The sequence below is a fragment of the Acomys russatus genome, chromosome 29 (genome assembly GCF_903995435.1).
Source record: "Acomys russatus chromosome 29, mAcoRus1.1, whole genome shotgun sequence".
In the NCBI taxonomy this organism is placed as follows: domain Eukaryota; kingdom Metazoa; phylum Chordata; class Mammalia; order Rodentia; family Muridae; genus Acomys; species Acomys russatus.
This window is the reverse complement of record NC_067165.1, coordinates 34082609-34100727: the sequence shown is the minus strand read 5'-3', so window position 1 is coordinate 34100727 and position 18119 is coordinate 34082609. Positions and strand designations below refer to the sequence as shown.

The window sequence follows — 18119 nt, the reverse complement described above, 5'->3', positions numbered from 1 at the left end:
CAGGCAACAGAGGAACTGATGGGATGCCCCTTCCCCCACACCATGGTGAACACACATGAGAAAGGCCACCAAATAAATCCAGATAAATTACACTAAGAAGTCACCAACAAACATCCTCTCTCTCTCCTCTATACATACATACGCCTATTATATACACTGGTTCTAAATGCAAAACAGATGGGGACACTGAGAGACAAGGATGCAGAGGATGATCTGGGTACCACTATGGCTCCAGCCCAGAGTCCCCTGCCCTTCAACACACAGGCCTCAGAGGGCCATGGGTTCTGATCCCTGCGTACATTTTGTTCCTTTGACCTCCAGAGGGAGCTGCTGGGTCAATAAAAACAACAGGCCATCAAAACCACAAAAATAAGAACAAATAAAAAAATAAAAATAAAACCTGATTGATACGTGAGTTCCCTGCTGAGACTAGATGGATGCTCTGTTTTATGGCCCCTTTAATTCAGGCCCATTGGACCCTTGGGGAAACACTGGCTCAGAGTGATGCCACAAGAGTCCAGCCACGTTGAGTATGGGAAAAGCCTACATATGAATGAGGGCGGCCCTCACTTGGGGCTTCTCTCCGGCGACCACCAGCCTGCCAGCAGCCTCACCACCTGCCTCCTCTTCCCTCACAAGGCTTTTGTCCAGCCAGAGAGACAATGGAGGACCAAGATGGCGCCATGGCGGACGGAGTGGGTACCAGGCCTGGCCCCGTTCATACTTTCTCACAGAGAAATTACAACTGTGGAACCTGGCAGGTGGCGGAGAGGGCGGGAAAGAACATCAAGTCATCAGGAGAATAAAAGACCACCACCCCCCACCCCCCCACCCCCCCCACAGAGGTCCCCAAGAAAGCCAACAGGCCAGTAGGCCAGCTTACAGAATGCAGGCCTCACCGGCAATCGGAATGGGACCACCCTCAAATCCACTGCTCACCCTCAGAGGCTATGAGGGTCTCATGCTAACCTTGGCCTCCCTCCCAGTTCCCGAGAGTCTGGGAGGGGGCCTGCCTTTCCCAGCGATATAAGGCAAGCTGCTTTTAGTTTTTGTTTTTTGCATAGTTTAAACACAGTGAGGCTTTACCTTCCCCCACAGTGCCTTGCCCCAACACATCGCCACTAGATCCAAAAGAAGAAAGAAAAAAAAATTTTTTTTTTTTTTTTGGTCTTCCCTCCCTCCATTCCATCCACCTCTCTCTCTTTCAGTGAGTCAGGAAGTGTTGAGAAATCTTCCTCACTCAGGTCTGGAAATAAATAGCCTCCTTCCTTGGGAAGGCAGATCCCACCAAATGGCCACTGACTAGACTTCTAGTCAGGGCCGGCATAGACAGAGGGAGGGCAAAGCTCATGGCCAATCAGAGAAGCAGGTGGGAGGGAGAAAACCAAAAGATACCACACCCCAGGACCCGCCCTCACCTCAGAGTTTTGTATTAAAAAAACAAAACAAAACAAAACACCTGCTAGGAAGAGTTCTTTGGAGCTCAAAGTGGCTCAGCTTAAGGGAGAAGGCACAATTGCACTGCATCGTCGCACAGAAGTCTGCATTTGTGATGTGGAGAACAATAGAAAATCGACAGCACCATTCCGTGGGTGGGTGGTGGGCGGTGTAGGAAGGAAGCAGCGGTCCCCTCTGGGCCTCCGGAGAAGGAAGGACAGAAGTCTGTGTGGCGAGGACTGGAGCCCAGGTTCGAGGAGGAGCCCTTACGGCTCAGTGGGGACAGGAGGCTGGGGACCTCCAGATGCGCAGGGGCCTCCGTCATCAGCTGACCATGGGCTCCACATCCGCCTCCCGTTCGAGGTCATCCTGGATTTCATCTGTACTTCCTGAGTCGCTGCTGGCCACAGAGCTGGGGGACGGTGAATTCCTGCAAAGCGCAGAAGAAGGACAAGATTTTCAGAGAGCAGCGGAGCCCCTGCCAGCCCAGGACCAGGAACTCTGGGCAGTCACGCCTGTAAAAACCTACCCTACCCCAGCACTCGGGAGGCAGAGGCAGGAGGACTGCTGTGAGTTCAAGGCCAGCCTGGTCTACAGAGCGAGCCCAGGACAGCCAAGGCTACACAGAGGAAACCCTGTCTCGAAAAACTGGGGGAAAAAAAAAAAAAGAAAAAGAAAAAACTATCCTAAGGGGATGGGGTGAGCAGAACATTTTGTCTAGTGTGCACAAGGCCCTGGGGTCTACTCTCAGCAGCAACGAAACAAAAACTCAAAAGATCTACTCTGAGGGGCTCCTGCCATGACCGCTGGCCAGGGTATGCTTTCCTCCAGCTCCTATAGGTCCCAGGAGCTGCCTATGGCTTTTGGAATTCTTTGGGACTCCTGCCCTAGCTACTGCTTAGTCTAGTGTGTGACTTGTCTTTGGGAGCGAGGGGGTCATGGGTTCAGCTTGATTCTGTACGCTGTACCCATTCATTCTCCCTGGTCTGAGCACAAAGTGGTACCCAGTAAACCCCAGATAACAGAGCATCTGGGAGACGACACACGCTAGAGGAAACAACCCGGGGTTTCAGTTTGGGCTCAGTCACGGTGCCTGAGGGGGTCTCTGGCAAGCAGTTCCCCTTGCCTATGATGCCAGTGGGTTCTAGAGGAGTCCATGAGCAAAGAAGAGTTGGAAGGTACAGCCTCTTCTCTCCTACACTGTTTCCTATACAGCCACTGCTCCCTCATACACAGTGACAATTAGTTCTGTGCCCTGCAGTCCCATCCTATTATCTAGGTGTCTGTCCCCCAACAAGTTCGCATATTCTGAAGGGCGTCTGCCTTTGCACTCCACATGGGACACATGCTGGTCTCCGAGGGGCAGACCCATGGGGGCTGGGTTGAAAGATGAGAAAGGAGGAAGCGTTTCAGCAACAGTGAGGTGCGCCCTGCCCGCCTCCAGCACCCCCACCTTAGATAATTGGGGACTACACTCCCCAAAGGCAGAGTGGGACCTTGTGCTGGATAGCTTTTGGTTAGCCTGCCACAAAGCCAACGTCATCTGGGAAGAAAGAACCTCAGCTAAGAAAAAAATGCCTCCATCAGACTGGCCCGCAGGCACAACGTCTAAGGGGGCGTTTTCTTAACTAATGATTGATGTGAGAGAGAGCCCAGCCCACTGGGGGTGATGCCACTTGCGCTGGACAGGTGGTCCTGGATGGTATAAAAAGCAGGCTGAGCAAGCAGCAGTCCTCCCATGCCTCTGCTCCAGTTCCTGAGTCCAGGTTCTGCCCTGACCTCCCTCAGCATTGGACTGCAGTGCGGACAGTGTAAGCCAACTTGCTTTTGGTCAGGGTGCTTTATCGCGTAAACAGAACACTAACCCAGATGGTCTCACACACAGCGGGCCTCCAACAACTATCTGATGGGTTGATTTTTTTTTCCCTCCTTTTTATAAAAACTCGGTGAGACGGTGTACATACAAAAACGTACATAAGTCATCTAGCACATGGTAGGTATGCTCATATTGGGGGGCCTGGGTGATGGATGAATGGATGGCTGGGCACATGACTGTGACAGCCTGTCAGGGGAGGAGAATGAAGACACGTTGCTAAGGTCTCTCTAAGGCCCCACTCTGGAACCCGGTGGGGGGGGGGCGGGGCAGGGGGCGTGCAGGGGGCGGGGGTGGGGCAGGGGGTGGGGCAGGAGGAGCGCTGGCCGCACCTGTCTGCAGAGCCTTTGATGAGCCTGCGGCAGGTCTCCATCTGCACGTCCAGACCTCGCTTCATGCTGCACATCTCCATATACTCATGCAGATGTCGGTTCATGTCGCTCTTGGCTGTGGCCAGCTCCAGCTGGAAGGAGTCAGTGGAGAATAAAGGTGGGGGGAGGGGGAAGCCGCCATTGTCAGGTTACCTCCGGCAGCTGCCGCCACCGCCCTCCTCCTCTCCTCCTCAGTGGTGGCACCATCCAGGCCCTGCCTTGTGGGGAATCGACCCTCCTTCTCTGCACACCCCAGTCAATATTCTTTAGACATGCTTTTGGTCAAAGGGGGAATGGTTGCTTAGCAACCCCAGAGGAGGGCTGTCCAGCTAAGGGCACCCCACCCCACCCTGTCTGACTGGGGCACCTCCCTCTGCTCAGCATCTCTGGGAAGCGTGTTAAGGACTAGAACAGGGAACTCTTCAAGTCTCTGAGCCTTCTCCTGTACCACGGCACCTGCTCCTCCAGGGAGGAGGGAGGAGTGTGGGCTTCTCCTTCTCCAACAGAGTAAGAGCGCTAACTCTTGTGTAGCAGTGGCCAAGCACACTCTCGTGATTGCTGCTTCCTGACTGGGAAACTGTGGAATAGCGACTTAGCCTCTTTGGATATGATTTCCTCCTCTGTATGGGTCCTTAAAGGAAGTAAGGATGAGCAGGGCTGACTTCTGAGTGACGTCAAATGATGCTAGGCATTGGATGAGCCTGTGACTGGCATTCTCCTGCCTCAGCCTCTTTAGGGAAGGCAGGAATCACGGCTCGATTTTCCAGATTAGGAAACTAACACCTTAATAAGGATAGGTGTGCAATTCTAGGCTCCTGACTCCCCCTTGCTTGCAGGTTTTTGCAAGCCTGCATTTCCATGAGCACTTGATGGCCCAGGAGCTCAGCTATGCAGCCCCCAGGAGACGCTGTAGCAGATCCTGCAGCCTGAGCGCTCACCTCGATCTGGCCTATTGTCTCCTGGTACTCCTTGTCTCTCGTCTTGAAGAAGGATTCAGTTTCATGAATCAAGTTGCCCAAGTTTTCTTCTTGCTGGGGAGACCAAAGGGACATTTTAGCTGGGGAGCAAGGCTCCATGGGAAGGGGCAAGGATGAGGGATCGTGGGACAGAGGAACACCCCCTCCCACCCCAGAGAAGTCAGTTCTTAGGCTCACCTCGCCCTGCAGGTCAATGGTGGGGTTACAGTTAGTAAAATCCTCCCATAGCAGCAGTGTGTCTTCATTCTCTTCCCACGTCAGGCTGTCGCAGTCGTCATCAAAATCAAAGGTCTCCCGCCTGTGGGTGACATCAGAGGGCATGACTGAACAGAATACAGGCTCCTGGGGTGCATACAGAGGACGGAAAGGGGCACCTTCCCCAGTGAGTGTGCACCCATGGGTGACCTCAAGAAAGGTGGGCGGTAGCCAAAAGGTCAATTATCCTAAAAGAACTTTAGTCTTTCAGAATGCAGAATGTGTTTGCACGATTAGAAGTCCAGTTTTAGGTCAAGAGCAGTGTGGTTCATGTATATAATCCCAGAATTGAGGAGGGTGGGACAGGAGGGTCAAGTTCAAGGCCAGCCTGCCTATATAGTGAGTTCCAATCAGCTTGAGCTATATATAAAACTTTGTCTCAAAAATCCCCCAAGGGCTGGAGAGATGGTGAAGCAAAGAAGAGCATTTACTGCTCTTGCAGAGGACTAGAGATCAGTTCCCAGCACCCACGTGGCAGCTTAAAACTGTCTGTTAACAGCCCAGGCATGGTGTTGCATGCTTGTAATCCCAGCACTTGGGGAGGCAAAGGCAGGCGGATCTCTGTGATTTTGAGGCCAGCCTGGTCTACAAATCAAGTCCAGGACAGAGAAATCATGCCTAGAAAGGGCAAAAACAAAACAAAACAAAAACCTGTCTGTTAACATAGGTTCCAGGGGCCCCAACACCCTCTTCTGGACTCCATAGGCACTACATGCACATAGCACACAGACACAGACATATATGCAGGCAAAACACTCATATGCATAAATGCATAAATAAAATCAATCTCTCTCTCTCTCCCTCTCTCTCTCTCTCTCTCTCTCTCTCTCTCTCTCTCTCTCTCTCCCTCTCTCTCCCTGCCCCCCCCCCGCCCTTTAGACGTGCTTCTAGTCAAAAGAAGAATGGTTGCCTCTGCCCCCAAGGTTGAGCAAGGCAATACAACCACACTCCTCACATTTTGCAGATGAGGAGACCAGGGCTCAAAAGGAAATGCGTTTGCCCCAAACCACCACTGTGTGTAGGAAAGACTGGCTGTCCTTCTGAATGGATATATGCTAACATTAGGTTTAAAATAAATATCTAAGTGACATTGAAGCCTTTTCTGTTAGCTAGCATAGAGAGGAAAGAGGTTAATTATACATGGTTTTTTTTCCCCAGGACCAATTCCCAAGATGCAATTTGGGATTACTCCAACTGGGGCCCCCTTTAAAAACCATTCCATTTTTTGGATGTGGTGGCACACACCTTTAATCCCAGCACTCTGGAGGCAGAGGCAGGTAGTTCTCTGAAAGTTCCAGACCAGCCTGGCCTGCATAGCAACTTCTAGGCCAGCCAGTGCTACATAGAGCAAGAGCAACCTTGTCTCAAAACGAAGTAAAAAAAAAAAAGAAAGAAAGAAAGAAAAAAAGAAAGCCCGTGGGATTACACGCTTGGACCACCATGCCGTGCTGGGCTATGAGTTTACGTCAGTGGCACAGGAAGGTCTGCAGACTTCCATGCCGGGGTTCTCCCATTGTCTATGCTTCCTCATTCTCCATTCTTTCCCGGCTCTTTTAGAGCTCTGCTCTACATCAATAAACAAAGGTATGAGTTGGGGACCAAATGGCAGTGACACAGAGAGATTTCTGATTTAAAAAAAAAAAAAAAAAAAAAAAAAAGCTTCCTAGAGCGCCCCCTAGATGTAGGTCAGGCAGGTTCCCTTGCCCAACAGCAATTCTTGTAGGAGCCTGTAGGTGGCGCCCGTGAGTCAGGAAAAAAGCTGGCGGGGGGGGGGGGGTGGGGGCGGTCGCAGATGGAAGATATTGGAGGAGGAGGAGATTCTGAGGCCCTGGGGTCCACCTATCAGCACATCACACAGTCTACTACTGACTTCACTTCCTTTCCAGCGTTTGAGATCTGAAGGAAAGCCCCACTGAGGGATGGCTAGCCTGAACAGACAGGAAGATGAATGAGAGCAGAGACGGAAAGAACCCCCGCTCTCCCCCCCCCACCCAAGATCTTGGAAGTTAAAAATCCTCCTCTCATCCTTGGTCTGAAGCCCACGCCACTGATTTGGATCAAAACAAAACAGGATTATGACACGAGTGTCATTCAAAGAACTCACTAGAACTGGCTTGGGGTGGGGTTGGACCACATGCTCATGGAGATATCAAGTGGGAAGAAAAAACTCATGGAATCGTCATTAACACCAGCTAGAGCAACGGGATAGGGGTAGGGGGCAATCAAATAATTATTTTTATTTTTTACTTAGGCAACTTTAAAGCCAGACAATTTTAATTAGCCACTGAACCCTGTCAACGCTCCAGTGTCCACCACATGAGGGATCTCTTCTGCATTACCACAGCTAAATGCTTTTTCCACACCCAAGAGGGAGCCCCTCGCCAAAGGTGCCCCCAACTCAGCTCCCTGGATGGGTATCTCTGCACTGCACCTCATTTCTGCCCAGATTAACAATCCCCTGAGAACTTCATGAAAATACAGATAATTGATTTCTTCCAAGGAGCCCGTTTATTCTACAAAAGGAAGGGGATTTGGGGTGTCTGAGCATCCAACAATGGCTAAGGCTCAGGAATCCCCAGAGCAACACTGAGAAAACCTGGACCCAAGCCACATTTCTTTTCAAAAGCCTAGGGGTGGGGCTGAGGAGAGAGCGCTTGTGTTAAATATGCACCACACAACACACAAGGTATAAGATTTATTGTAGACGCATGGAGAGAGACGGAAGGGGGGCAACCCAGGGGAACGGAGACAAAGACATACCCTGGCAGCTGGGGGGTGGGGGGAGAGAGAAAGAGAGACAAAGTAAGAGACAGACAAGGTGGCAGTTTGGCGCTTTTATAGTTTGGCACACACCTGGCAGCAGGTGATAATGTCATTGGTTGCTAAGCAACCCGGAGGCAGGCTTGTGAAGCTGCTTAGAGCTAACAACCTGCCTGCCTATCACACATGGCGGGGAAGGTCTGGGTTTGACCCCCAGCACTGAATAAACCAGGCGTGAGTCCTGATACTCAGAGGGGTAGAGGCAGGAAGATCAGAAGTTCAAGGTCATTCGAGAACACATAGCAAGCTTGAGGCTAGCCTGGGCTATATGAGCCCTCTCTCAGAAACAAAACCAAAAAAGGTGGGGAAGGATGTCCTCTTGTCAGCAAAAGTGAGAACGTGAGATCTGGAGGGAGGCTCAAGGTGAAAGATGAACCAAGAGCCGAGGGGAGTTCTTGCCATGAGCGACAGCAAACGTCCAGCCTCGGGTAGGGTCTTTTTGAAAGGAGATATCCGGTATCAGGGGAGGAATTCCCAATACCACTCTGCTCATCCTGAGCACCTAGCTAAAGCCAAAGAGGGAGCAGACAGAAGGCAGGCATCTCTTCCAAGCAGAATTCGGCTGAGGGGACAAAGTACTGAAACACACACACACACACACACACACACACACACACACACACACACACACACACACACACACACAAAACACACACGGGCCTGGCTCCGCCCCACTGTGCGCCCCTGAAGTGCTTCCCTCACGCAGCCGGTGGCCTGATCTCTAGATGCTGCCACCTGGGATAGGGCTGAGCTTGCAGAGTCCAGGTGCCCAAGAGCAAGGGGTTCCCAGCCTTGCCGCTGACTCACCTAGAGTCCTCACCCCATCACCCCATCCCACCTTGGGGTACTGTAGGGATTACACTTAAAAATGGATCACATTTCAGAACAAAGCACCAAATAGGCCAAGGCCACAGTGTCACCCCAGCCCCGGGGCAGTCTATTCAGTGGGTTTTGGCACACAAATGCTCTATAGGGTTTGGTAGGGTGTTGGTGGCATGACAAAGTCTAAGCTACCAATGTGACATCACCAAGCCTGCACACAGACAGCACACACACGCACACAGACAGCACACACACACATACATACACACACACACACACACACACACACACACACACACACACACACACACACACCCCTTCCAAGGCCTGGAACCAGCTGGCTCTGCCAATCATCTGTACACTCAGGCCAGACCCTGCCACTCAGCCAGCATCTCCTGGTGAGGGACTGCTGCTGAGAGGCAGATTGCGGTATGAGTCCCAAGTCTGTCACATACTGCTGAGCCCCCTCTGAGCCTTCAAAAGGTTAATAGTGACCCTGATAATAATAAAGAACCCAGCGGTTGGAAAGATGGCTCAGCTGTTAAGAGCACTGGTTGTTCTTCCAGAGGATCCAAGTTCAACTGGGAACCTACGCGGTGGCTCGTAACTGTAACTCCAACCCTTGGGGATCTGATTACCTCTTCTGCTTTCCATAGGCACCAGGCACACACATGGTGCACAGACATACATGTAGGCAATATACACACATAAAATAAAAATAATAAGAAGATAGGGGCTCAGTGGTTAAAAGCACTTGCCGCTGCTCTTGCAGAGGACCTAGGTTTGATTCCAGCACCCGCACAGTGGCTCACAGCCTTCTATAACTCCTGTTCTGGAGGATCCGATGGTCTCTCTTGACCTCCACAGAAATCAGGCACACATGTGACAAACAGAGATACATGCTGGCAAAACATTCATACTACAAAAATACATAACATTTAAAAATAAATAAATACATTGAAAAAAAAAAAAAAAAAGAATCTGGGACTGGAAATACGGCTTGGTGAGTAAAGTGCTTCCCTCACAAGTATAATGAGGTCCTGAGTTCAAGCCCCAGAAAACACACTAAAAAGCCAGGTATGGCACCACCAGGCAGTGGTGGGGCACGCCTTTAATTCCAGCCCTTAGGAGGCAGAGGCAGGTGGACCCGTGAGTTCTGGGCCAGCCTGGTCTGGTGGTGAACACTTGTAACCCCAGCACTGGGGAGGAGGATGGGCGGCATCCCAGGGCTCACTGGCCGGCCAGCTTAGACTAACCAGCAAGCCCCAAGCTAAGGAGAGACCCTGACTCCAAGAAACACGGTGGACAGCACCTGAGAAATCACACCCAAGATCACTCTCTCACTTTTGTGCATCCACACTCACATACATGAAGAATCCAGATTCTTCCAGAACACATCACATCTGGGGCTCTTCCCAGCCCAGCCACCGGTAATGTTCCCTCCCCGACCCCCCCCCCCCACACACACCCCCGGCTGGACGGCCTGGGTACTCACAGCTGGTTAAACATGCGCTTCATCTCATCCGTGATGTTCATGGAGCCGACCTCCTCATCTGAGAACCGATTTACCTCCCCATCCTGCTCAGAGATGTCATCATCCGAAGCCACCTTACGATCTTTCTTCTTCGGGACCACCTGGACAGGGAAGGAAGAGACCAAGGTAAGTGGCGTGCTTGGCTGGGGTGAAGAGTTGGGGTGAGTCTGGAAGGGAGCCAGTGTCCCAAGGAGTGGATGGAGTATGGCTGGGGCCAGCCACCACCGCAGGGAGCTGCATAGGTCCTCTATGAAGCAGGCGGCGTTAGCGGGAAGCAGGAAGCATGAAACATGCAGGGTGAAGAACACAGACACAGGGACCAAGACCTGCCCTGGGAGGCCTGGTGATGGGGCCAGCTCAGCTCGCTCATCACCAGAAAAGCAGCCCCATGATTTGGAACAAGGGAAAGCCAGACCAAGGCACCATCACCTGGGATGTCTCAAAGCCAGCCAGAGCGACCAAGAAACCCTGACAAAGGTCAAAGGAACTGAATGCTTCCAGACCCTTCCTTTTACAAGCAAAGGCACGGAGGGTTCACCAAGCTCTGCTCCAAGCAGACAAGACCCAAGCAAATGAGGGCTGCATAGCTCCCCTCAGCTATCAGTCCCTCAGAAGGCAGCAAGAAGGCATGAGATGGAGAAAGGGCTGGGGAAGGCCCCGCCCTCCCCCAACTATGTCCAGAGTCACACACAGAAAGCAACAACACACTGCACTGCCCTGGGCTAAAGCACAGGCCAAACTCTGACCCAAATCTCCAGAGAATGGCGCATGTCCCGGTCAGCAGGACCACACCCAGTCCCTCTCCAGAACTGAACATTGATGCCAACCGACCACCTTGTCCCTTGCATGGGAAATCTGGGGAGTGGGTGGGGGGATGCGTATACAGAGACCCTTTCGGAAAATGAGAAGTAGGCAAAAGCTAACAGCTTCTCTCTGGGAATCCTGAAGCTCAGTTGTCAGGGCTCTCCATGGCCTGGGCAGGACTCCATCACTATGGGAACCAATATGGGGTCTCAGAGAAAAAGGCTACATGGAAAGCAATGCGCATAGAGTGTGCCTGAGGACACATGCTGGAGGACTGGGAGATCTGGGTTCCAGCAGGTTCTACCATGTCCTATCATCCCCCCCTTCAGCCCCCAAGGTCTCAGTCTCCTCAGCTGTACACTACAAAGCCCCAAGTTTGTGTTTCCCTACAGGAGGTCAGAGGGTCAGGTGATTCTCAGGATGGCGGGTGAGTGAAATGTGGAGGGAAAGAGGAGTCGACAGGGTGTGGTGGAAGTCAGAGCTGTTCTAAGGGGCTGAAGGCTGAGGTGGAGACTGGTGAGCGAGGGTGGGGGGGCTGGCCCTGGTCACCTGGAAGATCTTGGACACGTCTTCCGAGTTCCGCTGCTGTGCGACATCGCACAGCTTAGCCGTGATATCGATTCGGCGGCAGATGTCCATGTCCACTTTCATAGCCTTTTCTTGGATCTTTGTGTCCAGGTCTGTCATGGGCTGCAGGGAGGACAGCAGGGGTTACGTGAGCGAGGGATGGAGCAAGCATGAGGAGGAAGTGGGGGAGCCCCTGGAGTTAGCTGGGGAGGGTGTTGCATCTTTCCTGAGGGAGGAAGGTTGGTCAGCACTGCTCAGAGTGGGAAGGGACTTGGGGACTTGAGGAAGGAAGATGTGAGGCTGTGTGTGCTGGTCCCCCTCAAGGATGCAGGGCACAGCAATGCTGGTTTCGTTGGAGCAAAAGACAAGCAAGACCACTGTGACTGTTGAAAGGCATCCTTCCAAGGCTGGGGGTGATGTGCAGTGAAAGAGCACCTGCCTAACAAGGCCAACGCCTTGGGTTTAGTTCCCCAGCGCGCATGGGCAGGGACGGACACACACACACACACACACACACACACACACACACACACACACACACACACACACACACACACACACACAAAACACAGATTCCCCTTCCGTTCCCACCTTCATGCCCCACTGTCCCCAACAGCATGCTTGCCTCAGCAGCACGCTCTGTCTGTCTGTCTGTCTGTCTGTCTGTCTCTCTCTCTCTCTCTCTCTCTCAATTCCTGCTACACGTGACAGTGGGGGGTCACATAGAAAGAACAAGGGTTCCCTCTGCACCCAAGTGAAGGCCACCCAAGGTGGCCTTCACCTAGCCCCACAGGTGGCCTTCACCTGGCCCCACAGCTTCTTCTTCCAACCACACTCTCAACTACATGTCCCTGAAAGCCAGGAGCTGAGCCAGGCTGAGTCGCCAAATTCAAGCTCCTTCTTTCGGTGGCCTCTCCTGGCAGACTGCCTACCGCGTGAAGATGGCAAGAAACTCAGGACCCAGAGTCGAGGAGGCCTATGCTGCTAAGAGCCGTTCCCACCCATGGTCGGTCATTCAGCAGAGCCCTGGATGGCCAAGGAGACACACACACCAGCCATTCCCAACCTAACAAGGACACCCTACAGAAGGGTGGGTTCCTTGAGCCTGAAATCCCTTGGGTTGGCACAGCCGAGACCATCTGGTCACCTGTGCTCTGCAGACACCGAGGTCGCCATATGGCGACCTGGGGAGAGCCGAGCCACACATACAGGGTCAGGGTCCCCGAGGAGGGCGATGGGTTAAGCAGCAGGTTAAAGCAACTCTATTCAAACACAGGGAAGCAAAGTGGGGAGGGCAGGGAGGCACCTGGTCCCCGATGCATCCCCTCATCGGAACAAATTAGCCAGCCACGACTGTAACTATAAGCCGAGCTCGAGCCTCGGAGTGAATGAAGCATGTGGCATGATGGGTCAAGGGAAGTCATGATGCCTAGGGTGATGGCCACACCACTTACGTCACTCATGAGCCCTTTGAACACTACCAGCTCGGCCTTGAGCCGTTCAATCTTCTCGTTCATCTCCTCCTGGATGGCCTCGGCTTCTTGAGCTGCCTGCGGACGGACGAAGATAGGCAGGCTTAAAGGGACAAAAGGAGAAACCCCTGGGCCCAGAGCCCTGGATGCTAGCTGTCAACTATACTAAGTATCTGTGTCCCTCAGCCCCACCTGGCTGCTGAGCTATGCTGACTGCTCCCAACACATCCAGGGGGTCATTTGTGGCAAAGAAAAATGTACGGCAGCTATAAGAGGCAAACAGTAGGTTAAGGCCGGCAAGGTCCCCAGCACTTAAAATAACCCCCAATCTACCAGGTGTCAATGTCCGACCAGCTTTGGTCTTGAAAATGGTAACTTCACGTCTGTTTATCTAACACAGGCATTTGAGGGTGTGGCCTGTTTGTGCAGAAAGGGCTGGGAAGTCACATAAAAAAGCTGACGCACCAGAAGGTAGAACTACAGATAATTTTGATATGTGATTTTTGTGGACTTTTCCAACGTCTGACTATGAATATGTTTTGGTTTTGTCTTTTTGTTTTAAATTTTTATTATCAAGAAAAGAGAAGAGGTCTGGAGAGTTGGTTCAGAGGTTAAGAGAAGTGGCTCCTCTTCCAGAGCACCCAGGTTCAATTCCCAGCACCCACATGGCAGCTCACAACTGTCTGTAACTTCAGGTCCAGGGCTTCTGACATCCTCACATGACATACACTCAGGCAAAACATCAATGATTTGTCTTTTTCCGCTTTTGTTTTGTTTTTTTTGGTTTTTTTGTTTTGTTTTGTTTTGTTTGAACCAAACCCCATCTGAGGATGACTTTAAATTTTTTTGCTCATGTTGTTGTTTGCTTTTCGAGACAGGGTTTCTCCGTGTAGCCCTGGTTGTCTTAAAACTTGCTCTGTAAACCAGGCTGGCCTCAATCTCAGAGATCCGCCTGCCTCTGCCTCCTGAGTGCTAGGATTAAAGATGTGCGCCACCACGCCTGGCTCAACCCTGAACTGATCTTTCTGTCTCCGCTCTCAAGTGCTGGCATTCCAGGTATCCGCCACACCATGTTTACACTCGGAACCCAGGGCTTTGTGCAGGCTAGGCAAGCATTCAACCAACTGAGCTGTGTCTCTCACTTTATTAGAAAATAAATACTTTAAGCATCAGAAAGTGATTTTTATCTTTAAATATCCTAGAATTAATTAAATTCTAATTTTAATTTTTTCCCTCCATACTAGAGATCAAACTTGGAGCTGCACATTAAGATAGGCAAAGTGCCCAGCTACTGAGACACACCTCCAGCGCAACTTTAAAAAACACGTTGTTTTGTTTTGTTGAATCAGGGTCTCATGAAACCCAAGCTGCCTGGAACTCACTATGAAGTCCAGGCTGGCCTTGAACCCCTCATCCTCCTGCCTCCACCTCCCAAGTAATTATAGGTGTGAGCAACCACACCCAGCTGTTAAAAAAATAATAATAATAAACTAAGCCTGCATTGCCTTTTCATAGTGTTGCTGGTCTTGACCATGTGACAGAGGAAAAAAGGGAAACAGGCTGAGGATAAAGCATGCTGCTTAGGATTCCCCGTAAGCATGTGAGGGGTGCAACCCCAAATGCGGGGAACCAGAGAGAGCAACAAGAGGAGGTTCTCATGTCTGCCACAGAGCCTGCTTGGGCTGGGGACTGCCAGAAGTGTGTCCCCAGCTCTCCCCAAGACATCAGTCCTAACTTGAGGAACTTGCAGCTGGACGGTCAAAGGGACCTGAAGACCATTTAGCCCAAGCAGCACGTGGGGAGCCGAGAGGCAGGAGACGGAAGTAGCTGACCCCAGTCATCCAGTAAGACCCAGACTTCCCAAGTCCTGAGCTCTTCTGGCCTGTAATGCTTGGCTGAGGCAGCAGAATGATGGGACAGAGGCAATATGCTAGGCCCCTCTGCCCAGCTTTTCCCCATCGGGGCCCCACAGCTATCCCGCCAACTTTGGAGGCTGGGGGCTGAATTCTTACCTCCTGCAGCGTGTCCACCATGGTCTGAAGGTTCATACGCTTGGCCAGCTCTTCCTCCCATCTGCAACAGCCAAGAAGAACAAACCGTCAGAGGACCCTCTCCTGCCAGTCCCCCAGGTCCCACCCTCATCATCCACGAAAGGTGGGGAAGATGCCTAGGAAAGCCTGCTTGCCCTCCAGGGGCTCCCAGCCTGGAGGTAGGGGAAGCAACAAGACAGTGGACTGGTGCCAACCACAAAGGCCAGGTGGTGGCAAATGCTACCTTCCAGGCACAAGCATGGTACTGTGGGAACACATGCCTCTTCCATGCAAACTGTGAAGCGTTACACAGGTGCTGCTGGCCCAGCTGCTGCTAATTGATAAAATACAAACACTGGGCTTTAGGGCTTTTCCCTGTGCCCTGGGAAGCAAGCTTTCCGCAATATGCCCTCTATTATGAGGGCTGTGTGCTCTCCAGCGCACCCTACAGGCCACAGAAAATGCCTGTGCAGATTAGACTCTTACAGCTGTGGGGACTGAGCTCTGTGGTTGGTTACTATCCTGCCCAAAGGCACACCCCTAAATCCACTGGTATGGGTGGGTCCAGCCTCCCTTGCTCCAGTGTTTCTTGTATGCCAGACCCTAAGTCGAGAACTTTGAGCACCCCGTTTCATTTACACACCCATTGACTGAAGCTGAAGAGGACTCAGGGTTTGAGGCGTACCCCAACATTAACCGTGCAAGGAGGAGCTCTCAGGAGCTGTGACAACCCAGGGGGACACTAGCAAAGGTAACAGCACCAGCTTCCCTCTAGCAAGGTTAACATGATGCAACTCAGGCCTCCAGCAGTGTGCAGGACGGATGCCACCGCTATCCTCGTCTCAGCAGAGAAACAGAGCATGACTGAGAGACCCTTACCGATGTGTGGTAAGGACAGGGAGAGCCAGGGCTCAGCCTCCAAAGCTAAGCACTCCACTAAGATCCCTCTCCCTGCCCGGAGGAGCTGGCAGCCTGTGGCCTGCCCTCCTCCACCTTGGGACAAACAGACAGGCTTCTGTCTTTCCTCACTACTCCACGCTACCCTCCCTACATGGTCGCTGAGCAAGGAAGTCTGAAGTCTTTTAAGATGCTGCCGGTCCAGGCTAAAAATAGGCCAGAGGGGAGGACTGGTTACATCATTAGCTTTTGGAAACAAGAGAAAATGGATACTGTTTGCACACACAGAGGAAAATTCCTCCTCTCTCCACACAAGCCTGCCCTGCCAGGCTCCCAAGGGACATGGGTCCGGCTTCCGTCTCAATCAGATGCATAGCAGGGGCCTGTATCTCCCTGAGCTTGAGTCTGGGACTACAGAGCACAGAAGACACGGAGGGGACCTCAGGGCCTCACATGAATGGGCCCATCTCCTTAGATGGCTTTCCCTCCGTCCCCAAACCGGAGAGGCAAACTGAAACCTAGACTACATTTGCTCAAGTTTACACAGTATGTCTGGGATGAGGCTGAACGCAAAGCCAAGCCATCTCTCACTGAGGAACGTAAGGCCATTATGAAGGGCAGGGGCACCAGGCTACACTCACCCCTATGAGCAGCACAGAGCATTTGGGGCTCCCTCAAGGGAGGTGAAGGCCCAGGCTGAATCATCACTCCTGGCCACATTGCTCTGGTGGAAGAGGGCAGAGCAGGCCCAAGAGAGAGAGAAAGCGTGTAGTACTGGCTGTAGCCCAGCTTCTAGGGTCAGGCCCTCCCTCTCATGCCAACAACAGGAGCAACCAAGCAAAACTTGAAGGAGAAAGAATGGCATGGGCTGGTCCCCCAGACACCCACGGAATGCAGCAAACTGTAAGCTTCCCCCCCCCCCCCCCCCATTATCCATCTAGCCAGGAGTCAGGCTTACTCTACATCAACCCAGGCCCATCTTTGGATCTGCAGACAGGAGCAACAGCCATTTGTTGGCCACTGTTGCCCAGCACCCACATACAAGACTCATTCACTCACACGCACACCGGCTTTCACGTGAATCACTACTTCTCCTCTGGTTTTTATCCAAAACTACTTTGCAGATGACAGAGCTGGGGTTCGGAGACACGATGCAACTTTCCTAAAGGCACACGGCTGGTAACAGGGGGCTGGGACCCAAACCTCACTCAGCTTGGATCCTGCAGGTGAATCCTGGCCATCTTGCCCCCTCGCAAAACCCAACTCAACAGCTCCCAGGTGATGCCAGCCTAGGCGGTGCTTTGCACATCTACCTATCAACTTCCCGGCTCCCCTCCCTCCCACCCTGTGCTCTGCACCCATTTCCATCATGTTTCTCAGACTGTACCCCAAGGATGGGTTTGCACAAATGACTTCATGGGCCTTTTATTCTCAAAGTTGGAGTAGGTGTGCAGCTGGCCCTCTGCCCCCTAGGAGATGAAAGACAGATCCTGACTGTGGGCAGCATCTGGCTGCACAGGTTGAGCCCACTGCCCCAAAAATATATCTCTCCCAGGGCTGGCAACAGGAAAACCTGGCACAGCTGGCTGCCATGTTGACAGTGCAAAAAAAAATCCCTGCCCTTCAGCCACTGGCTGCCTGGGTTATCAAGGGTCAGACAGGTGACATATCTTCTCCAGGACCCAGCTTCACCACAATCTTGTTAACTGAGTGGCTGACTGAGGTTTTAGCACGTGTCCCCCAGAAGCCATCCAGGCCCTGTCCAGAGTGGTCTACAGAGGGAGGCTTAGCCAGGAAGGGGACCTGCAAACACGAGGGGCAGAGCAGCAGGCAGTGCCACCAGGAGGGGACACACGCTTAAAAGTTTTGGGCCAGGCCTTGGTGAACACACTCTCCTGAAAGCCTCTGTTGCCTAGACTCCTATCTGGTTGTGGCTCTACGCTAGACAAGGTGGCTGGGGTCACCTTCAAGAGACCCCCCGCCCCGTGAGGCACAAAGGGTGATTGGTTCTCCACTGTCCTGACACTCAATCCTTCCAACTGCTCTTACATGTGGTATGATGGATGCAAGAACTGGAGAGGAGGGTGCCTTCCCATGTCAGGTGCACGTAATCCCCAAGGACTGCTCCCATGTTGAAGATAAGGAAGCAGGTTTAGCCTCCAGGTAAAGGCCAGTCAGTTCCTTTTCTCCACCTCTGCCTCCTGGAACCTTCTCCCTTGTCCCAGGCTGAACCCAAGCACCATTCTCTCTCCATTACATC

General features: G+C 52.3%; 1 protein-coding gene across 1 annotated transcript in view; it reads right to left on the bottom strand.

The window, feature by feature from the left end:
- Positions 1-1443: 1443 nt before the first annotated feature.
- Positions 1444-18119, bottom strand: part of Iffo2 (intermediate filament family orphan 2) — a 41247-nt gene continuing 24571 nt past the window's right edge. The window contains exons 2-9 of the mRNA XM_051170916.1: positions 14945-15005; positions 12915-13010; positions 11443-11583; positions 10051-10190; positions 4836-4956; positions 4620-4712; positions 3643-3773; positions 1444-1867 (exon numbers count right to left, since the gene is read on the bottom strand). Of these exons, the coding sequence (XP_051026873.1) occupies positions 1762-1867; positions 3643-3773; positions 4620-4712; positions 4836-4956; positions 10051-10190; positions 11443-11583; positions 12915-13010; positions 14945-15005 (889 nt within the window). The 3' untranslated portion in view covers positions 1444-1761. The remainder of the gene's footprint in view (positions 1868-3642; positions 3774-4619; positions 4713-4835; positions 4957-10050; positions 10191-11442; positions 11584-12914; positions 13011-14944; positions 15006-18119) is intronic.